Source organism: Pogoniulus pusillus, chromosome 28 (genome assembly GCF_015220805.1).
Source record: "Pogoniulus pusillus isolate bPogPus1 chromosome 28, bPogPus1.pri, whole genome shotgun sequence".
NCBI classification, from domain to species: Eukaryota; Metazoa; Chordata; class Aves; order Piciformes; family Lybiidae; genus Pogoniulus; species Pogoniulus pusillus.
Genome location: NC_087291.1, coordinates 15751150 through 15774966, shown reverse-complemented (window position 1 = coordinate 15774966; position 23817 = coordinate 15751150). Strand labels below are relative to the sequence as shown.

At 46.0% G+C, this 23817-nt stretch overlaps 1 protein-coding gene across 1 annotated transcript in view; it reads right to left on the bottom strand.

The window, feature by feature from the left end:
• Nucleotides 1-20727, bottom strand: part of ICA1 (islet cell autoantigen 1) — a 61916-nt gene extending 41189 nt beyond the window's left edge. Inside the window, exons 1-5 of the mRNA XM_064166829.1 lie at nucleotides 20591-20727; nucleotides 9756-9793; nucleotides 5983-6154; nucleotides 3667-3739; nucleotides 2029-2152 (exon numbers count right to left, since the gene is read on the bottom strand). Coding sequence (XP_064022899.1) covers nucleotides 2029-2152; nucleotides 3667-3739; nucleotides 5983-6154; nucleotides 9756-9772 — 386 coding nt within the window. The 5' untranslated portion in view covers nucleotides 9773-9793; nucleotides 20591-20727. The remainder of the gene's footprint in view (nucleotides 1-2028; nucleotides 2153-3666; nucleotides 3740-5982; nucleotides 6155-9755; nucleotides 9794-20590) is intronic.
• Nucleotides 20728-23817: the final 3090 nt, after the last annotated feature.

The following is a 23817-nucleotide window of genomic DNA, read 5'->3' as shown; positions in this document are numbered from 1 at the left end:
TGGATGAGGCACTTGGTGCCATGGTCTGGTTGCCTGGATAGAGCTGGGGGATAGGTTGGACTGGATGATCTTGGAGGTCTCTTCCAACCTGGTTGATTCTATGATTCTATGATTCCTACTCACAGCTTCAGTTTAACTCCAAAAATGCACCTGAGGCAACTGATTACTGGATACATGCCACAGGATTGTCAAGTTAAGCCTCACCAAAACCACTTCCATTAGCATTTTAATCTTCAAATGTACAAGGAAATAAAGAAATCATTTGTCAACTAATAACCTGCTTTTAGTTCTTGAAGGGATCTGAACAGTTCCTATGAAAGACATTTAACTTCTGTAAGGATTTAAGCATCTTCCTAAATGTTTCTTCCAGCAACTGCATTTTGGAAAGGCAGTAGGGGACACTGTTGTCATCCCTATGCCATCATTTCCAGCTCCTAATGGGACCTCTAGGAACTAGACAGGGTTATTCCAACTTCTGCTTTGCTTCCTGCTGCTGCTTCTGCTTCCCTCCTGGTTGCCAGCAGCCACCTCACTGAGTGGGTTCAATCAGTACCACACAGCTACGTAGACTCAGTTGAATGAGTTAGGGGATTCCTAGGCATAAGAGGACTTCTGATTTCAGCTCCACTAACCAGGGAATCTGGTCTTCCTCACCTCCAGCTTCTGAGCTAGGTATTTGTTATGTAACACAAACAAAAGCTGTCTCAACTTCAACAGAGACTTGAGGATGTCTCAAAGGAAAAAAAAAAGGAGAAACTATTTTTATGTGAGTTAACTTTAAAATATGCCTTTAAATGCATTAAGATATATAATAAAAGGTGAATTTCTTAGAGTGTCTTTGGGTGGTTTTTTATCCCCCTCTCACATTTTTCTCATTCTACAAATACTCTCCCAGGCATTCTAAAGGAAAATTCACTTCATGCAGACATGTTACACTCTTAGACTTCTACAAACAGTTAAGCTTTATCAAGGAGCAAAATGTGAGCTCTTTTGCTCAAAGCTGCCTTACATGCATTTTAAAGACCATGGCTGTGGCTGGATGTGCTAGTGACTAAATTCTAGCCCAAGATAAACATACCAAATACTCAGGGCTCTGTATGTGAGCCAAACAGCTGCACTGTTAAAGCTAAAGCTGTGAAGTACTAATAGTTAAGAGCCCCCCCAAATCCTGTAAAGTATGGAATAGAAGTTTCTCTTCCCTTAATGGTGAATTTGAAACTTTCATAGCCTCAATTCTGTTTAAAAGCCCCCAAACTCATCTCAGTACTCATAATGCCATCAGGTACTGCTGCCTAAGCTCTTGGAGCAAGCACAGGGCCAGGGAAGCATCAAGGGCTCTGGGTAACATATGATTCTATGATTCTATGTGGGGATTTGTGCATGTGGCCCTCTCTGGATTCCTTATCTTTCCCTGCTTTGCTCTTATTGGATTCCTTATCTTTTACTGCTTTGCTCCCACCCAATCTGAATAAGGCCAGTGGGGATCTGGGGCAGTTTAAGGTACACAGTAAAAGCAGAAAATGGCATTGAGACTCCTTCTTCTCCTCCATCTACTTGAAACATCATAAAGCAACTTTGTGGTCCAGAAAAAGTCATTCCTTTACCCACTCCCCTGCCCTTCCAGGACCCAGATATCTCCACAGCAAGCCTGCTTTGCATTTCTCTGCAGATGGAGAAGTGCCACCAAGCAGGAGAGGGGCTTGACACAAGCACTTTTACAATCCCACTGCTAGAGAGGCTGCACAGATGCACTCTTACAGCCTTACAATCACTGAGCTGAGCAGGTACAAGTGAGGGGTCTGGACATACACAGACACAAGTCCATAAGGCCAAAACCAGAATCAGGAAGATCTCCACAGAGCAAGCCAGTAACACTGCCAATACTACACAAGGTTTAGTCAATAACAACTTTCCTATCATTCTATTCTTCACACATTTCAAATGGCAAAATGAGTTATACCAACTGTGACTCAGCAGTCATTTATCCCACGTACTTTGCAACCCAGACAGTCATTCTGACATAGATACCTTTGCTGAGAAGAAAAGCAGAGAGCCTTCCCTGTGGCTTGCATCATTTTTCCTGCTCTTGTTTTATCCTGAGAACCCTGTGACCGAAGAAATTTCCCCAATTCATTTTCTTCCTGAGAAAGAACTAACAGAAAAAATAAATGAGTGGTCAAACAGGTCCTAACAGCTTTAATCCTGTCCTAAGATCAACTAGGTGAAGCCACTCTACAACCAAGCAGCACTGAAAAGATAAAGAATTCCATGGAATTTCTGCATTAATAAAGATCTGATTCACTTCAGGGATTTGTTGATCTAACAAGCATCACAGAATTCCATCAGTGCTGAAAGACAAGAGGAGAAAGATTTCCTTCTTGAACAAAAGGTTTAGGTTGTTTAGATTGCACAAAGGGTCCTGTCTTGGCAATAGCATCTTTTAGTCTTGGGATTTTGGGTTTCATTTGGTTTGTGGGGTGCTAGCTTTTTTTCCTAATCCTTCCTTCCCAACCTGGATTGCCTCAGCTGATCTTTGCTTTCACTGCAGTACATTGTGAGTTATGCTCTCCAAAGCTTACTCACTTGCTTTGCTCTTGCTCTCCATTCCTCCTGCTTGACTACAGAAATTAATTTCTCATCTGGAAACATTTAGGACTTCATTTTAAAGAACATTTCTCTTCAAATGACTCTGCAAGATTGTTTTACAACTCTTAGCAGAATTTAGGCAATTCAAATACTACCCTTTAAATGTCTATTTCAAGTCACTGAAACATTTCTCTTTCAAATTACTTTATGACTAACAATTTAAGCAATTCATATCTCACTTAGAAATGTTTCTATTTCAACTATCTGAAGTGCTTCTCTTTCAAATGATCTGTTTTCTTTTGAAACAAGAAAAACAGAACTGCTTTTTACACTGAACTGTTGACTACTTCCAAACTTGGAGTGTGAGCTTTCACAGAATCAAGCAGGTTGGAAGAGACCTCCAAGCTCAGCCAGTCCAACCTAGCACCCAGCCCTGGCCAATCAACCAGACCATGGCACTAAGTGCCTCATCCAAGCTTTTCTTGAACACCTCCAGGCACAGCAACTCCACCACCTCCCTGGGCAGCCCATTCCAATGCCAATCACTCTCTCTGACAACAACTTCCTCCTCACATCCAGCCTAGACCTCCCCTGGCACAACTTGAGACTGTGTCCCCTTCTTCTATTGCTGGTTGTCTGGAACCTTGCAAAAGCTAGCCTGAGCAGGTGTGGTAGGGTTAAAATTACCCCAAAAAATAAAATCACCAGACTAGCTCAGAAGGTTTGGAAGTAAGATAAAGCAATATATTTACAGCAAGCTAAAACCTAGAGAGTTTTAGCCCATTGGAATGGGCTGCCCAGGGAGGTGGTGGAGTCACCATCCCTGGAGGTGTTCAAGCAAAGCCTGGATGAGGCACTCAGTGCCATGGTCTGGTTGACTGGATAGGGCTGGGTGCTAGGTTGAACTGGATGATCTTGGAGGTCTCTATCAACCTGGTTGATTCTATGATTCTCTATCTTTATTTGGAAATAGGATGAAACTAGCAGCTCCCCATTTCCATGTTGACTTTTTCATCTGTTGAATGACCCCACGATGCAGACCTCCTTATCACTGTAGCTATTTTATTTGATCATACTTACAACAAATCCTTTTCTGATACAGCTCAATTGCTTTCAGCAACTCCATACATGTTCTCTGAATGGAATGGAACAGCTGATATTGAAACAAAAACACAGATTAAAACAAAACTAAGTATATGCAAGAAACAGTGACCACTAAAACAGCTTAAGAAGAGCTTGATTTTTGGTAGAAACGATTAGGGATCACTATTTTCTTCAACAGTGAGTCATCTTCCCAGCTTGAAAGCAGCTTTTCCTTTCCAAAGGTGTTTTCCTCACAACTAAATTGTCCACTGAAACTACAGACAAAGCAATCCTAACTTACAAAAGGAAACAGATCTATTTTAAACAGCTGATGGTCAACCACACTACTCTCCCTGGGTTTTTTTGTTTCATTCTTTTTCCTACTGGATACCTTTAGATATGTATGAAGATGTACAAATCTCATGGTAGTTTGGCTGGACATGAACATGACTATTACACTTGGGAAGTCCATTCTCTTCTCATTTGCTTTGTGTCAAAGATGTTCAAGTTTTTCAGTTCTTAGAACCTGATTTGATTTTATTTTGTCCAATGGGAATGAAGACACTGGCAATGGGAGTGTATTTTTCCCACAAAGTAGGATTCCCTCTCTGGTTACACTTTACACACTTTCAGAAGCTTCTTTGGTCGTGGCAGAGTCCACTTATCCCAAATCCTAGTTTAAAGAGTTATCACAGTGAATTGGAGATGTCAACTTGAGGCTTGCTCCCCTATAGTACTGATAGGATGAAGTGGAATGGATTGAAGTTTGAGAAGGGCAGGTTTAGACTGGATATTAGGAAGAAATTCTTTACAGTGAGGGTGGTGGGACACTGGAATGAGTTGCCCAGGAAGGTCACGGATGTCCCCTCCCTGGAGGTGGTCAAGGTCATGCTGAATGAGGCCTCAAGCAACCTGGTCTAGTGGAAAGTGTCCCTGTCCCTGGCAGGTAGGTTGGAACTAGACAATCTTCAAGGTCCCTTCCAACTTCAATCATTCCATGAATGTATGAACAAATAGCAGAGGGCACTGTGCACTTTGCTCCTTGGCATACTGCATGCTGCATGGCATGTGTGGTATAGCTGTAACAAAAAACTCTATGCAATTTGTATATGCTATGGCATAATCATCTTAAAACAGCTATAAGCAAAGGATAAGCCTGATACAAGCACAAAGGATCATCTCCTTTGTGCCAGCAAAAGGAAAACAAACTGACCCCAAAACCTGAAGATAAAAATGAGATCATAGAGCTGTTGAGGTTGGAAGAGACTTTTAAGTCCAGAGCTTGCAATACTAAGCCACTGCCACTAAACCATGTCCTTCAACACCACATCCACACATCTTTTAAGTACCATTAAGGATGGTGAATCTATCACCTCCCTGAGCAGCCTGTTCCAACGACTGAGAACCCTTGCTGTGAAGAAATTGTTCCCAATACCCAATCTAAACCTCCTTTGCGACAACTTAAGCCAACCAGAGCCTGGACTGCATCAGGAGAAGTATGGCCAGCAGGTCGAGGGAGGTGATTCTCCCCCTCCATTCCCTTCTGCTGAGACCTCACCTGGAGTACTGTGTCCAGTTCTGGAGCCCCTATTACAAGAGGGATGTGGAGATGCTGGAGTGTGTCCAGAGAAGGGCCATGAGGATGATCAGAAGGTTGGAACTGCTCTCCTATGAGGACAGACTGACAGAGTTGGGGCTGTTCAGTCTGCAGAAGAGGAGGCTCCCAGGTGACCTTCTTGTGGCCTTCCAGGATCTGAAGGGAGCCTACAAAAAAGCTGGGGAGGGACTTTTTAGGCTATCAGGGAGTGACAGGACTGGGGGGAATGGAGCAAAGCTGGAGGTGGGGAGATTCAGCCTGGATGTGATGAGGAAGTTGTTCGGCATGAGAGTGGTGAGAGGCTGGAATGGGTTGCCCAGGGAGGTGGTTGAGGCCCCATGGCTGGAGGTGTTTAAGGTCAGACTGGATGAGGCTGTGGGCAGCCTGCTCTAGGGTAGGGTGTCCCTGGGCATGGCAGGGGGGTTGGAACTAGGTGATCCTTGTGGTCCCTTCCAACCCTGACTAATTCTATGATTTCCCTTTGTCCTGTCACTTGTTGCATGAGATGTTAGGTTCCAAATCAGCTTTGAGGGACACGTGTTGCAAAATGCCACTCTATTCCCTGCACTTCTGCCAAAAAATGGAAAAGGCATTACAAGAAAACAATGATTATAAAGTATCTTTGTTATTGCAACATGGACACACATTGGAGGCTTGAGGGAAATGAAGACACCTTTTCATTGGCAGAGAACAGACATCATCTAAACATCACTTACCTCCAGTTTTGCATCCAGATCTGCATCTGAGGCCACGACATGTTCATCTTCCTTTTTCCCTGTGACCTTGATAAGGGTTTGTTTTGTTTTCCAGTATTTCTGTTGCATTTTATTGACTACAGATTTTTCTTGGCTTTGAGCATATTGGTCATAAAATTCCCTTGGATAATTGCTAGAATATGAAGAAACAGAATGAGAGAAACTTCAAGAGGATGCTTAAAAACCAAATCTGACATGCTAAATTAACACATTAACATTGTATCTGCATGCAGATAAGCATATTCCAACCTGCATTTCCTCATGATGCATTAATAACAAAGCAATTAAATCAATACTGCCTTTCCCATCCTAGTCTGGAATGTGAATGCCTTTAGCACACAGTACTGCCAAATAACCAGCTGCAAAGAATTCTTCCCAGCACATTACGGAATGAGGAGAGTCTAAGGGAGTTGGGGATGTTCAGTTTGGAGAGGATAAGGCTCTGAGGTGGCCTCAGTGTGGCCTTTCAATATCTTAAGGGGGCTACAAGAAAGCTGGAGAGGGACTTCTTAGGCTGTCAGGGAGTGATAGGACTAAGGGGAATGGAACCAAGCTGGAAATGGAGAGATTCAGACTGGATGTTAGAAAGAAGTTCTTCAGCATGAGGGTGGTGAGAGCCTGGAAGGGGTTGCCCAGGGGGGTGGTGGAAGCCTCATCCCTGGAGATGTTTAAGGCCAGGTTGGCTGAGGCTGTAGACAGCCTGCTCTAGAGTGTGGTGTTCCTGCCCATGGCAGCAGGATTGGAACTGGCTGATCCTTGGGGTCCCTTCCAACCCTGAGTGATTCTACAGAAGGAACTTGATACATAACTACCAGGAGAGATTCAAGTGAACTAGCAGCATTGCTTAAGCAAGCAATAATTGTCATAGAGTTTCAGCAGGGTCAGAATTTCACAAAGTTCATTTTATGAATGGGAGTTGAGTATTTCTTGACCTCCCTTTTTCACAGTTGAATAAGAAAGAATCAGAAGTACACTCAGCTCTCCACAGAGTGCTATGTAAAAGGTCCATAGCTCACATCTTGGTACAATACCTAACAGCTCCTTTTATTTTAAGGGCTATTTTCAACTGACAGGTGAGTCTGCATTGCTGTAGCAGACTGTGCTAGTTTGAGCCTAGCTAGAATGTTTTGGTGAGAACAGCTAGATTACAGGCTGTGAAAAGAAAACAATGGTGATGTCTACTTCACTCATAGGCTTGCTGAGATGGATAAGAACAAGAACATAAATATAGATAACAGAGTTGCTCTCTGGGCTTTGTGGACTGCAATTCTCTCTCTAACCTAACCTGCTGTCTGTGTGACTAATCCATCTGCTTCCTAAGGCCCCTGGCTGACCCTCAAAACTACCTTAAACATAAGGCAAGATCTAGGGTAGGGTAGAGGGGTGGGAGGAAGGTGAAAGGGTGGTTGAGAGCCCCTTCTGTGGGCTGAGGTTTCTGGAAGGGCTGTTGTGTTTCTGTATTACCTTTTAACTTGCATATTTCTGTCCACAGCTGTACAGATTGTGAATACCTGCCTGTATAATGTGCTAAGCTGTAAATATAAGCTTCATTCAATTTCCAGAGCCACAGAGTCTAGTCTGGGTGATTTCCAATGTGTGAGGGAGCAGGGAACACCCAAACCATTACATAGACTTAGAAGTGCTATCTAAAGACAGACTCCATATTCCACAATACCTATAGAATCATAGAACAGTTTGGGCTGGAAGGAACCTCAAGGATCATCCAGATCCAAATCTCTGCCACAGGAGTAAGAACAAAATCCAAAATGCATTTATACATAGCACTTCTTGGCTTCTTCCTCCAAATTTAAGTGTCAACATATTTAGCCATTTAATTCTACTTCAAGCATTAGTTCCATGAATTTCATTTATTAATTTCATTAAAATTGAGGCCTTTTTGGTGCTACAGCACAAATCAGGGCAGAGCTCATTGCTGTCTACAACTACCTGAAAGGAGGCTGTAGCCAGGTGGGGTTGGGCTCTTCTGCCAGGCACCCAGCAACAGAACAAGGGGACACAGCCTCAAGTTGTGCCAGGGGAGATCTAGGCTGGATGCTAGGAGGAAGTTGTTGGCAGAGAGAGTGATTGGCATTGGAATGGGCTGCCCAGGGAGGTGGTGGAGTCACTGTGTCTGGAGGTGTTGAAGCCAAGTCTGGCTGGGGCACTTAGTGCCATGGTCTGGTTGATTGTCCAGGGCTGGGTGATAGGTTGGTTTGGCTGAGCTTGGAGGTCTCTTCCAACTTGCTTGATTCTATGACTCTATGCAAGAGACAGAATGCCTGTGGAATTCTGCACACATAAACCATTACACACCCTGATGGCAGGTAGCTTACTAAGTAAAGCGAAGCCTGCGCTGACCTGCTATATGCTGCACCTTTAAGATACAAAAATCTACAAACTCCAATAAATGACAAGAAGATCTCTCTGCAGTATGAGAAACCAGAACAAGAGACTTTAATAAAAACAGCATTACTTTAAAGGAAAAAAAAAAGCTGTCTGGCTAGCTGTGTGCTTTAAGTCCTGCTACAGCTGTGCAAATAACTGATCAGCTCAGTTCAGTGGTCAAGGGAAGAAAACAGCATCATTCATCTGATGCCAAGCTCACTAGAAATTCTAGGGGCAAGGCACAAGGAGTAATAACAATTAATAGGAGGTCACACACAAAAAACCTTGTAATTAATATATATTACTCAATTAAAGAGTGATAAACCAACTGAAGGAAGAAGAGAAATATAGTATTTTACCACTCTACAAGAATCCACCTCCTGAAGATAGTGAAAGATTCTAATCACAATACTGAGCTATTCAGTGGAAAATTTTTACTGGTCATTTTCTTTTAAATAGATTTTTTGGGGGAGTCAAGTAATTGTGGACATAATTAGGTTTTGCTAAACAATCAGAAAATAAAACATAAGTATGTGCTTTATTTTCAAGTTGATGAATGTAGATAAAGCTCTTGAAGTGCAACAATAGATCATGCACTTCTTCTCATCAAGCAGGGCACTGATAACAGAATCATAGAATCAGCCAGGTTGGAAGAGACCTCCAAGATCATCCAGTACAACCTAGCAACCAGCCCTGGCCAACCAACCAGACCATGGCAATAAGTGCCCCAGCCAGGCTTGGCTTCAACACCTCCAGGCACGGCGACTCCACCACCTCCCTGGGCAGCCCATTCCAATGCCAATCACTCTCTCTGACAACAACTTCCTCCTAACATCCAGCCTAGACCCCCCCTGCCACAACTTGAGTCTGTGTCCCCTTCTTCTGTTGCTTGTTGTCTGTCAGCAGAGCCCAACCCCACCTGGCTACAACCTCCCTTCAGGCAGCTGCAGACAGCAATGAGCTCTGCCCTGAGCCTCCTCTGCTGCAGGCTGCACACCCCCAGCTCCCTCAGCCTCTCCTCACAGGGCTGTGCTCCAGGCCCCTCACCATCCTTGGTGCCCTTCTCTGGACACCTTCCAGCACCTCAACATCTCTCTTGAGTGGAGGAGCCCAGAACTGGCCACAGTCACATGTTCTCTTTCTGTCTAGTCAAGTCACTTGGGTTTTTCTCCCATTCTTTAGCAGTTTTTCCTTTCTTTCAATCTTTATTATTTTCAGACAGAATGTCCACCAGTGACTTCATACAAACACTTGATGCCAGAACACAATGTGTGGCAGACTCAGGCAGTGACAAACATGCCAAACACCATGAGCTCTTTAGAACAACCAAAACCGATTCAGGTACTTACTACTTGTGTCCTTCCATGATTCCTCTTTTCTTCAGGCTCTTAAATAAAAGAAGAAACGAATCAGTTAATACAAACATCTTTAAACCATCATTTTCAAGTCAGAGACTAGAAAACCCCCAGCTTTTCAGCCAGGAAATTACCACTCTGTAACAGCTTGTTTACTGTCGTGATAGAAATCTGTATAGTCTGAGGAACAAAACCTTTCTTCATGTAACACACAATTCTCCCTTAGATCTGACAAACACACTCAAGTGGTGACACTGTTGTTGCCATTTATTACCTCATAGAATCACACAACTGTTGAGGTTGGGAGAGAGCTTTGAGAACATCAAACCTAACTGCTTGCCTGGAGCTCAACCTGGTTGATTCTATGATTCTCACAATCCCACCATTACTGCTAAGCTGCTATCACTAAACCATGTCCCTCAGCACCACATCCATGTGTCTTTTAAGTACCTCCAGGGATGATGACTCCACCACCTCCCTGGGCAGCCTGTTCCAATGTCTGACAACCAAAGATTTCTGCACAGAAACTTGTCCTAATATACAACTTGAACCTGCCTTGGCACAACTTGTTGCATGTGAGACTCACAGAAACATAGAAAGGTTTAGGTTAAAAGAGACATCAAAGACCATCCAGTTCCAACCCCCTGCCACAGGCAGGGACACCTCCCACTAGAACAGGCTGCTCAAGGACTCATTCAACCTGGCCTTGAACACTTACGAGGAGAGAGCAGCCACAACCTCCCTGGGCAACCTGTGCCAGTTCTCACCACCCTCACTGCAAAGAATCCATTCCTAACATCCAGTTTGAATCCCCCCTCTGCCAGTTTAAACCCATTACTCCTTGTCCTGTCACTACAAGACCTTGTCAGTAGTCCCTTCCCAGCCTTCCAGCCTTTCTGGAGCCCCCTTCAGATCCTGGAAGGCCACTCCAAGGTCTCCTCAAAGCCTTCTCTTCTCCAGGCTGCAGAGCCCCAACTCTCTCAGCCTGTCCTCATAGCAGAGCTGCTGCAACCCTCTGAGCATCTTGGTGGCCTCCTCTGGACTGGCTCCAACAGTTCCATGTCCTTCTTGTGCTGAGGGCTCCACAACTGCCCCCAGGACTCCAGGTGGGGTCTGAGGAAAGCAGAGCCAAGGGGCAGAATCCCCTCCCTTGCCCTGCTGCCCACACTGCTCTTACTGCAGCCCAGCACAGGGTTGCTGTCTGGGCTGCACTCACACTGCAGGCTCCTGTTGAGCTTTTCCTCACCCCAGAACCCCCAGGTCCTTTACCTTAGCCCCAGTTTCCTAACTGGATAGAACCATTCCATGATTCTATGATTCTATAACCCGAATAAGGGAATGCAAACAGCCTGAGTGCCTCCTGCAACCACAAAGCAAATGCACTTCCATTTGGAGATGAACAAATCCAAATCCTAGATTTCTACTTCCAACTTCTGTGCTGCCAGTACATGTGAAACTTCCTGGCAAAGCTCCATTGAGATGCTGCAAGATTCCATCAGAGTGGGAAATCTTCCCAAATTGGAATCTTTGTGAAGTACTCATAAGCACTAGAGGAGAGACCATGAGTAAAATCAAGAAAAGAAAAGACTAGATGAGGCACTTAGTGTCATGGTCTAGTTGATGGGATAGGGCTGGCTTGATTGGTTGGACTGGATGAGCTTGGAGGTCTCTTTCAAACTGGTTGATTCTGTTCTATTCTGTTGTGTTCTGTTCTGTTCCAAAACTCTATCTCAGAGATGAGCTGAAAGGTAAAGGCCAACAGCTAAACACCATAGGAAAAGAAAAAAGAAGCTTCAGAGGTTGGTTGAGTTACAGCACCACTGAGTCAGACCACACACACAACAGACAGAGTCAGTCACAGCTTTGCTGTACTTTCTAGAGCCACAAGGTCTAGGCAACCTTAGCTCCAGTTTTCTAATAGCTTCATGCTTGGGTTCACCAGTTTAATACTGGTCCTCCTTAAGTCAACTGCAGGTGTGTGCAAAAGAGATAAGAACATGAGGCTTAGCTTGTATGCACATCCATGACTCAGTTATTCTGCAGCACACTGGGCTTGACAGCAAGCAAAGACCAGCCTGCCTAGATGGAATAACACATAGTGCATGGAACAAATGGTAAGAACCAACACAGGGAACAGCTCTAAGGCACTCTACACATTGTAGTCATCCAGGAGGAGATCAGGACAACTGTGTGATCTTTGAGGTCAACTTCCTCAATCCACACAGAATCATTTAGGTTGGAAAAGGTCTTTAAGATCATCAAGTCCAAAATTGCTAAGTCCACCTACCTTTGTTTAATACAGAAGACTTCATTGTTTAATATAGAATCATAGAATCAGTCAGGGATGGAAGGGACCACAAAGATCAGCCAGTTCCAACCCCCCTGCCATGCCCAAGGACACCCTACCCTAGAGCAGGCTGCCCACAGCCTCATCCAGCCTGGTCTTAAACACCTCCAGCCATGGGGCCTCAACCTCCTTCCTGGGCTACCCATTCCAGCCTCTCACCACTCTCATGCTGAACAACCTCCTCCTCCTGTCCAGTCTGAATGTCCCCACTTCCAGCTTTGCTCCACTCCCCCTAGTCCTGTCACTCCCTGAGAGCCTAAAAAGTCCCTCCCCAGCTTTTATTGTAGCCCACTTCAAATGCTGAAAGGCCACAAGAAGGTTATGGGGACATCTATTTTTTAAAGCATAAAATCCTTCCTCCTAATTCAATCTCTCCTTGGCCAAGGTTTGGTCACACAGCTCTTACTTAGTTACAGAAGCAAGCAGTGACCCGAGATGGCAACCAGGAATCTTTTCAGCCATGAAGTCAGATCAACAAACTGTTGCTCTAACCACAGCTTGTCAGAAGCAAAAGATGAGCTGATATCCTTACAAAATCGTTACAAATGCTGATCTACAGCTCAAATTTAACAGCCAAAGATGACCCAGCACGGTTAAGTGGCAGGCGGTGGCCTGAACAATGCATTCTTTTGAGATGCATCCAGAAACAACAAAAGGGAACCGAGAGGCAGAGCAGGATTCAGTGACCCTTATGTAGAATTAATGAGTGCATCAAAAAGGACAGAGAACAGCCTGCACTTCCTTGGCAGTACTGTCCCCTCAAACCTTTCAAAGCAACTGCTATGCTCGATGGTTCTTCAATTTCAGACTCCATGCACCCTAAAAGTCCTGCATCTTATAACTTCAAATATGGCAGAATCAGGCACTGCAGTTTGACTAAAAGCTATACTCTTCCAAGCAACTTACAATGTCATGGTAGCAGAGTGGTGCTAGGGAACCAAAAGAAGAATGTTAAACAGTTATACCTGTAAAAGTCAAGAGTGGCTCTTTCAGGTATGCAAAATACTCTGAAGTGTGCTTAGGTGAGGGAGTCAGTGCCATCTGTGCCTCCAGCATTGGCTGACAACTAGCTCCACTCTTCTCCCTGGAAGCTGTGATCAAACTGATTTGAGTAAATGAACCTCCAAAGCAAGAGGCAGTCTCACTGCAAGATGAAGATTAGAAAGGGTACAATTATATCTTCTCCCGTATGTCTACAACTACACAGACCAAGAGCTTCAAATCATGTTCTGGGCTCTTCAATTCAAGGGGAGATGTTGAGATACTGGAATGTATCCAGAGAAGGCTGGAGAGGGCCCAGGAGAACAGCCCTGTGAGGAGAGGCTGAGAGAGCTGGGGGTGTGTAGCCTGCAGAAGAGGAGGCTCAGGGCAGAGCTCATTGCTGTCTGCAGCTGCCTGAAGGGAGGCTGTGGCCAGGTGGGGTTGGGGTTGGTCTCTCCTACCAGGCACCCAAGGACAAAACAAGGGGACACAGTCTCAAGCTGTGCCAGGGGAGGTCTAGGCTGGATGTTAGGAGGAAGTTGTTGTCAGAGAGAGTGATTGGCATTGGAATGGGCTGCCCAGGGAGGTGGTAGAGTCACCATCCCTGGAGGTGTTCAAGAAAAGCCTGGCTGAGGCACTTAGTGCCATGGTCTGGTTGATTGGCCAGGGCTGGGTGCTAGGTTGGACTGGCTGAGCTTGGAGGTCTCTTCCAACCTGCTTGATTCTATGATTCTGTGTTTTACTTTCCTAAGCATAATGGAACAGAGCAGCCTGTTATCTGAATTATTCATATGGTCAGTGCAGGAAGAGTGAAAACTGGAGTTTGTGCCTATGTAAGCATTCAGCATCAAGATTACACAGACCTACAGGTATTCCTGTTCTTAACTACACGAGTAGCTGCCACTGTAACTCAGCTAAAATGAATCTAGAGTTTAAGTAATATCAATATGACAGGTGACAAGATTTAAGCTTTCCTCTAAAGCTCTTAAGATTCATCACTAATATTCTAATCCTGCAGAATCATCCATGCTTAGCTTTAAATCCAGGCATATTTTCCTTCTGTTAAGACTGCTCCCTGATGCACTTCTTTGCTAATCCAAAAGTTTGGTCAGCAAAGGCTGCTTTAGGAGGTCCTTTCATCTGTTACAACTTTTTGCCTATCCCTTTATCTCTGACTGATTCACAGCATTGTTCCATATCCTGGGAAGCATCTATCTTACAGATTATGCACAGCTTCTCAGAAGAAATACTGCAATCTTAGGAAGGAATGCTTTCAACAGAGTTTCTTTTTCAACCTATTTCTGGAGCTGACATCTAGAAAGCTGTTCCATATGTTCATCTAAAAAAGCACTGGGTGAGACAGCATCTGCCACGGAGAGGGATTCCTGCTACATTCATACACCTGGGAGATGCTGAGGGCAAAAGAAATTCATGCTGTTAGACCATAATTATCTAACTGGGGTGCCTAAATTATCACACAAGCCTCTCAATATTAAGTCCCTGTATGGATAGTGAATAGAACCTCCGAAAAGCAACTCCGAGCTCCTGAACCAGAGCCTCCCCACTGCTCTCTGAGCATGCAGAAATGATGGCTTCTGCATGAAACACATGAATCACACAGCTAAATAATGCAGGAAGAACACTTCTCCACTCCTCTTAGAATTGGGATTTCGTGGTGGTCTGTTGAATTACTGGGGAAAATAAACCCAAACAGGTCCAGCAGCATGCAGAATAATACCCTGTGCTTGGGATACAGCCACAGCACTCAAGCCCACTGGAACCAGTTTTTCCTTTCACTGCAGATACTTCTGGAACTACCATTTCTATACACAAATCCATTCTATTTCTTTCTCCTCCCTTCTGAGGTTTATGAGACACTTCAATAAAAAGTTCACTTATTCCCTTCTGTTTATTCATCTAAAACTCTAAAAGAAGAAAATTTGAAATAAATGATAGAAAAAAAACCCAAACCCCAAACCAAAATTCAACAGGCAGTGAAAAAAAACAAACCCTAATAGAAAAAAAGCCCAAGCAAAAACAAATACAAATCAAAATTCAACAGGCAGGGAAAAAAACAAACCCTAATAGAAAAAAAGCCCAAACAAAAACAAATACAAATCAAAATTCAACAGGCAGGGAAAATAAAACAAACCCTAATAGAAAAAGACACCAAACAAAACCAAACACAAAGTAAAATTCAACAGGCAGGGAAAAAAAAAAAACCCTAATAGAAAAAGACACCAAACAAAACCAAACACAAAGTAAAATTCAACAGGCAGGGAAAAAAACCAAACCCTAATACAGAAAGACCCCAAACAAAACCAAATACAAACCAAAATTCAACAGGCAGGGAAAAAAACAAACCCTAATAGAAAAAGACCCCAAACAAAACCAAATACAAAGCAAAATTCAACAGGCAGGGAAAAATAAAACAAACCCTAATAGAAAAAGACCCCAAACAAAACCAAATACAAACAAAAATTCAACAGGCAGGGGAAAAAAACCAAACCCTAATACAAAGAGACCCCAAACAAAACTAAATACAAACAAAAATTCAACAGGCAGGGAAAAAAAACCCAAACCCTAATAGAAAAAGACCCCAAACAAAACCAAACACAAAGCAAAATTCAACAGGCAGGGAAAAAAAGACCAAGCATGTATTCAGAACCACAAAAATATCATAGAATCAAGCAGGTTGGAAGAGACCTCCAAGCTCATCCTGTCCAACCTAGCACCCAGCCCTGGCCAAAGTGGCAGAATCATCTCTCTGGATCTGCTGGCAGCACTGCTTTTGATGCAGCCCAGAATCATAGAATCAACCAGGTTGGAAGAGACCTCCAAGATCATCCAGTCCAACCTATCCCCCAGCCCTATCCAGTCAACCAGACCATGGCACTAAGTGCCTCATCCAGTCTTTTCTTGAACACCTCCAGGGATGGTGACTCCACCACCTCCCTGGGCAGCCCATTCCAATGCCAATCACTCTCTCTATGAAGAACTTCCTCCTAACATCCAGCCTATACTTTCCCTGGCACAACTTGACACCTTCTGAGTCCACTCAGACTTTACTGTCCTTAGCTGCTGGCACACCAGCAGACTATTCCCAGAGTAGCTGTGACCCCTAGGAAGCTACTTGGAAGATGGACCTGAGTAGTGTTTGAGTGACTCAGAACAGGCAGTTCCCCAGGCTGACGCAAGCAATTGCATCAAGGGTCAGAACGCCCCTTGATTTGCCATGGCTAACAATAACCACAGGAAAAACTACTCCAGGACTATTGTTACTAGCAATACCTAAAAGGTCAAATGTTTCTCCTGTCCCTGACTGCTTGGTTCTTTGTTTAACATTCTTCCCTCTCCAGGCTTTTGCATTTTTAATGCTGCTGCATCACGTGGCATGGGTTTTGTCTTCAGAGTAATTTTACAGTTGAGAAGTGGTAAAGCATCTTGAAGAATCAACTACTTCAGAGCAACACTGTTGAAGGAGATTCTGAAAAAACAAGTATTAAAGAGCCTTGGAGGACATTTCTTGACTTCTGGTTTAGCTAAGCTATCAGCACAGTTTTTTCTTGACTTGGAGTTTAGCTGAGCTATCAGTGTATTTTTTTCAGTACTAGTTGAAGCCTGCTGTTATTACTCATTTAGTCCAGAAATTCTTACTTGGGAGTTCATCAGAACAATTTAGTGTCCCTAATAGAGAAAAAAGAGGCTTAAAACTCTTCTAAGGGGAGGAAAAAAATCCAATCTCATAGTAGGGGTCTGCAGGAATTTTACTTTGTGCTGTGCAATTCCCTCCACACCTCAATAACAATGCTGTGAAAGAAAAATGTTCAAGAAACCTTCCCCTGTTCATACAGCCAGAATTGACCTGACTGAAACTGCAAATCTTCACTGATGTGCAGAGTTAAATCTCCCACAAACACTGTGGAAGAAATCACCATTATCTTTCTCAGTAAAGGTGGTGAATTCAAATTAGTGGCATCTAGCTCTTGAGTACACTGAACCTTTATGGGCATGACAATGCTCCACAGAATCACAGAATGTTAGAGGTTGAAAGGGACCTCCAGAGATCATCGAGTCCAACCCCTCTGCCAAATCAGGATCACCGAGGGCAGTTCACACAGGAATGCATGCAGGAGGGTCTTGAAAGTCTCTGGAGAAGGAGGCTCCACAACCTCTCTGGGCAGCCTGCTCCATGCTCTGTCACCCTCACTGCAGAGAATCATAGAATCAACCAGGTTGGAAGAGACCTCAAAGATCATCCAGCCCAACCTAGCACCCAGCCCTGGCCAATCAACCAGACCATGGCAATAAGTGCCCCAGCCAGGCTTGGCTTCAACACCTCCAGGCACAGCGACTCCACCACCTCCCTGGGCAGCCCATTCCAATGCCAATCACTCTCTCTGCCAACAACTTCCTCCTAACATCCAGCCTAGACCTCCCTTGGCACAACTTGAGACTGTGTACCCTTGTTCTGATGCTGGTTGTCTGGGAGAAGAGAACAACCACCAACCCCCACCTGGCTAGAACCTCCCTTCAGGTAGTTGTAGACAGCAATAAGGTCGCCCCTGAGCCTCCTCTTCTCCAGGCTAAACAAACCCAGCTCCCTCAGCCTCTCTTCATAGGGTTTGTGTTCCAGGCCTTTCACCATGAAGTTTTTTTTCATGTTCAGATGAAACCTTCCATGTTCAAATTTGTGTCCACTGCTGCTGACCACCAAGAAGAGCTTGGCCCCAGCCACTTGACACCCACCCCTCAGACATTTATATACACTAATCAGATCCCCTCTCAGTTTTCTCCAGACTAAACAGCCCCAGGTCTCTCAGTCTCTCTCCATAGGGGAGATTCTCAAGCCCCCCAGTCATCCTTGTGGCTCTCTGTTGGACTCTGTCTAGCTGGTCCCTGTCTGCCTTGAATTTGGGATTTCAACATTGGATACAATACTCCAGGTGTGGTCTCACCAGGGCAGAGTAAAGGGGGAGAACAATCTCCCTAGACCTGCTGGACACGCTTTTCTTGATGCACCCCAATTTCCCTGTTGGCCACAAGGGCACATTGGTGTTCCATGGAGAACTAGAAATCCAAGGTCTCTTTCACTCATGAAGCACTGGCAATAAAGAACCTTTGGAGGAACAAGGTTTGGTGGCACTTAACTGCCATATCATGTTCCTGCAGAGACGCCGTGGGAAAAACCGGACCGGTTATACCAGTTATGGCTGTGCAGTAGACAAAAGATCTCTGTGGCTTTATGCTGAATTCCTTCTCCAGTGGTATTAATAAGAATCTTCAATGATTAAGTTGTTCAGTTTAAACCAACAGCCTACTCTTCTCCAACAGCAATATAAAAATGATTAACTAATTGCTAATGTCAACCCGAGGTGCTCCTGAGCTTCATGCTAAGCACCACTAAGAACTACAACTTTTAGATCAGTGCTGGGCAGGTAGCTCTCAGAAGTGCAACTTCCACTTGGGAAGTTCCCTTGGGAACTCTTTGACAGACAAAGTGGAAAAAAAAAGTGGATTACAAGAAAAACAACAGACCAAAGACCATAACCAAATGCAGCCTGCATTGTGGCCTCAAAAACCTAGCTTATCATTTTCTCCACCAATACTTTGGAAAAGTGCTCAAACGTTTCTTTCTTTCCTTGTAGCAACAGTTTTGGGCTCCCCAATTTAGGAGGGACAGGGATCTGCTGGAGAAAGTCCAGTAGAAGACTATAAGGATGATGAGGGGACTGGAGCAGTGCCTGATGAGGAGAGGCTGAGGGATCTGGGGCTCTTCAGTCTGCAGAAGAGGAGACTGAGAGGGGATTTAATCAATGTTTATAAGTATCTGAGGGCTGGGGGTCAGGAGTGCGGGGACAGGCTCTGCTCACTGCTCCCTGGAATAGGACAAGGAGCAATGGATGGAAGCTGCAGCACACAGGAGGTTCCAGCTCAACACAAGGGGGAACTTCTTTCCTGTAAGGGTCCCTGAGCACTGGCACAGGCTGCCCAGAGAGTCTGCAGTCTCCTTCTCTGAGGATGTTCAGTGCCTGCCTGGATGTATTCCTCTGTGACTTGAGCTAGATTTTATGGTCCTGCTTTGGCAGGGGGGATTGGACTCGATGCTCTCTTTGGGTCCCTTCCAACCCCTGACACCCTGTGACCCTATGAACAGCCTTGCCTGACCCAAAGAGCAGAACATTTAATTCCTAAGAAGCTTGCTGTGGAACAACAGCCACAGCTCCACAGCTGCTTTCTGAGGTCCATACGAAATAAAATCCACCCAGAAACTGAAAGAAAATTACAGAATGAAACACAGGGGCTTGGGGGGGGGGGGGGAGTCCTCAATGAACAGGTGTTTCCTGGAAACAAAACTGTTTAAAGCAAAGCTTGCAGGCAGGCGTGAAATACTACAACCAATCAAAGACGAAGCACAACTCCAACACCAAGCTTCCAAGTCATCTACACGATGCAACCTGAGGGCAGAGAGTTAAAGGACACAACCCTGAGATTACCCAACTCAGTTCCACATTTACACTAAGAACCTGAATTTGAACTAAGAAAATGAATTTCCATTTTGAACGGGTCCATGCAGGACCCTGAGGCTGTCAGCACTACAGAAAGCTGCATGGAATAGGATTGCTTACATTTGGTGCTCAACACACACACACACACAAAGTGATACGGATGAAAACCACAGCACAGTGCCCTTCACCCTTTCCCTTCACTAAAAACTGACCTCATCTTTCCATTCATTTTCAAGCAATTTTCTGTTTTCCTCTTTCTTCTAGGTGACCAGAACAGACACAAAACATTCATATGCCAGGTGGATGGATGCAGAACGGATCTGACTATCAAGATCACCCTCTCACCACAAAAAAAAACCCCAAAGCCAAGCCTTAAATCAGAAGTTTTGGGTGGGTTTTTTTCCCTTTTAGATTGGAATTTCGCTAGCTGTCAACGCCAGGTTTGCTAGCGCAGGAGGCCCTGCCAAGCGCCTGCCAGCCCTCAGGTACCAACCCGGGCCGCTGCCGGACAAGCTTCAGCTCGGAGCCTGGCAGCCGAGGCGCAAACCGCCGGGGCGAAGCGGCCGTTTTCCTCCCCGCTTCCAGCGGGCACAGCGCCAGAGAGGATGTACGGGAGGAAGCCAGGCAGAAACGGATAAATGTAATAATCATGGCGAGATAAGCGCAGGGCGGCGGGGGGGACACGAAGGCAGGAAGGAGGGGCAGATGCCATCTTGCGCCTCGTCAATTTCACCCCCGCCGAAACTGACAGGTCCGGTCCGGGCTGCGCTCGCTGCCAAACCCTGCCGGGCACCAGCGCCTCAGGCCCAGCCGCCGCGCAGCCTCCTTCCGCCCCCGGCCCCAGCCCAGCGGCGGACGGGCAGCCCGCGGGGGAGGCGGCGCCCACCGAGCGCTGCCCGACACCGGCCGCAGCGACTGTGTGCGGAACCCGTTTTCCGCGCCAGGATCCCACACCGATTCCCAACGAGTCTCCCCCTGCTTCCCGCACTCACCTCGTCCGCGCAGGAGGAGGAGGGGAGGGCCGAGCCGGAGGCGCTGCCGCCACCCCTCCAGGTGTTCCAGCGCCACCAGCGTCACAGCGGCGAACGGAGCCGCCTCTGCCGGCGCGGGCGGGCCCCGCAGCGGGGCGGGGTCGCCGCTGCCACCGCCCGCCCAGCCACCGGCACGGGAGGGTGGCGGCTGGCAGGTCAGCGGGGCTCAGGACCGGCAGTGTGCTGGCTTTCGGCTCGGCCCGGCCGCGCTTCCTCCTCCGTCCCCGGCTGCGCCGTGAGGGAAGGCCTGAAGGGACCGCGGCGAGAGTCTCCCCGGTTTGGGGCCGTTCTGGAGCTCCTCTCGCTGCCTCCGTCCACACCTCTGAGCCTCAGACTGCTGAGAGCCGCAGATGTCCCGCGGGGGTCATCAGGGAACTACTAAAATGTTTGGGCTGCCGTAGATGGTCCTTCAGGGCACTGGAACTGCAAAGCGAATCGTTTTGGTTGGAACCGGCCTTTAAGATCGTTGAGTCAAACCGTTCCCTAGCTGTACGAGTCTGATGCTAAACCGTGTCCCTTGGCAACACATCCCTGGGGCTACTAAATCCATCCAGGGATGGGGATTCAGCCACCTCCCTGAGCAGCCTATTCCCTAAACCCCAACCTAAACCTCCTCTGGTGCAGCCTGAGGCCATTTCATAGAATCATAGAATCAGTCAGGGTTGGAAGGACCCACAAGGAGCATCTAGTTCCAACCCCCCTGCCATGGGCAGGGACACCACACTCTAGGTCAGGCTGCCCACAGCCTCACCCAGCCTGGCCTTAAACACCTCCAGGGATGGAGCCTCAACCACCTCCCTGGGCAGCCCATTCCAGCCTCTCACCACTCTCCTGCTCAACAACTTCCTCCTCATGGCCAGTCTGGAGGTTAAGGAATGAAGCTTTCTGTTTACAGCTTAGCACAGCATGCAAGCAGATATGTATAATATATATACAGCTATACACAGAAATGTACAGGTTAAAAGTGATACAGAAACACAGTACCCCTCCCAGAAAATCAGAGTCCCCAGGAGGGGCTCCCAGCCACCTTTCCACCTTCTTTCCACCCCTTTACCTTATCCCAGAGTCTGCCTTATGTGCAAAGTGAGTTGCAAGGATCGACAAGGGGGTTAAAAGCAGAAGGGGTTACACAGATCCAGGCAGAGCAGCAAAAGCCCAAGGAGAAAACAGAGACATTAACTCTGACAGATAGAGACTGTCTTATCTATGTTTGTGTCCTTGGTTTTATATGCCTCAGCAAACCAATGAGTGAAGTAGACATCCCCATTGTTTCCACAGCCTATAATCTAAATTTTCTCATTAAAATATTCCAATTAGCCTCAAACCAGCACAATAATCTACTTCTCCTTTTCTCCAGGCAGAATAACCCCAGTTCCCTCAGCTGCTGTTCTCCAGACCCTTCATTGACTTTGTTGCTCTTCTCTGTAAGTGAATGCTCCAAAATTGAACCTTCTACTCAAGGTATGGCCTCACCTGAACTGAGTCCAGGGGGACAGTCACTTACCTAGTTCTGGTGGGCACATTCTTGCCAATACAGGCCAAGATGTCACTGGATCAGGAGCAGTGTGGGCAGCAGGACAAGGGAGGTTCTTCTGCCCCTGTGCTCAGCACTGCTCAGGCCACCCCTGGAGTGCTGTGTCCAGTTCTGGGCTCCTCAATTCAAGAGAGATGTTGCAGTACTGGAAGGTGTCCACAGGAGGGCGCCAAAGCTGTGAGGGGCCTGCAGCAGAGCCCTGTGAGGAGAGGCTGAGGGAGCTGGGGGGGTGCAGCCTGCAGCAGAGGAGGCTCAGGGCAGAGCCCATTGCTGTCTACAGCTGCCTGAAGGGAGGCTGTAGCCAGGTGGGGTTGGGCTCTGCTGCCAGGCAGCCAGCAACAGAAGAAGGGGACACAGTCTTAGGTTGTGGCAGGGCAGGTCTAGGCTGGATGTTAGGAGGAAGTTGTTGTCAGAGAGAGTGATTGGCATTGGAATGGGGGTGCCATGGTCTAGTTGACTGGATAGGGCTGGGTGCTAGGTTGGACTGGCTGAGCTTGGAGGTCTCTTCCAACCTGGCTGATTCTATGATTCTATGATTTTATTTGGTAAGCTCAAAAGTGCTATTTTTTCTTAGTTGTACCAGGGGAAGGTAGGAGAGCAAGCAATCCTGCATGAACTTTGACTCTGAAGAACATCATACTTTTGTCACTGTGGAGCTGTCTTTATGCCATTGCATATGTGTGTAAATATACCTACGCTCAGGGCCTTAGGCTAGCTCGTTTCTAGTTTACATGAGGCAAACATATGCAAGTCGCAGACCATTTCTGGCATTGCCCAGATTAAGGTCTGAAAATGTCAGTTGAGTTTACTATATAACCTCCAAGAAAAAAAAAATCAGTTTTAAACCTTTATTCCTCACTATACTGCAGACATTCCTTAATCTCTTCTTGTGTTTCACATAGTTTATCCCCAGACATGCATGTTATAAATATGAGCAAGTGCCACCTGCCTGTTCTAGCACCTCTCTTATCTCCCATGGAGGTATTTTTAGTGCAGCAGAATTAGAGAAATGTAACTGCAGAAAACAGTTCTTGCAAGTGGTGCATGAAATAAGGTGTACTTACCTTCTTTTACTACTTGCTTTCACCAGCTTACTTCATGGCAAAGCTGAGTGGATGCATGGTGCACTCTGAAGCATGGGGCCACATTACCTTCTTTTACTACTTGCTTTCACCAGCTTACTTCATGGCAAAGCTGAGTGGATGCATGAACACCCTGAAGCATGGAGCCACATTACCTTCTTTTACTACTAACTTTCACCAGCTTACTTCATGGCAAAGCTGAGTGGATGCATGGAACACCCTGAAGCATGGAGCCACATTACCTTCTTTTACTACTTGCTTTCACCAGCTTACTTCATGGCAAAGCTGAGTGGATGCATGGAGCACCCTGAAGCATGGGGCCACATTACCTTCTTTTACTACTTGCTTTCACCAGCTTACTTCATGGCAAAGCTGAGTGGATGCATGGTGCACTCTGAAGCATGGGGCCACATTACCTTCTTTTACTACTTGCTTTCACCAGCTTACTTCATGGCAAAGCTGAGTGGATGCATGAACACCCTGAAGCATGGAGCCACATTACCTTCTTTTACTACTAACTTTCACCAGCTTACTTCATGGCAAAGCTGAGTGGATGCATGGAACACCCTGAA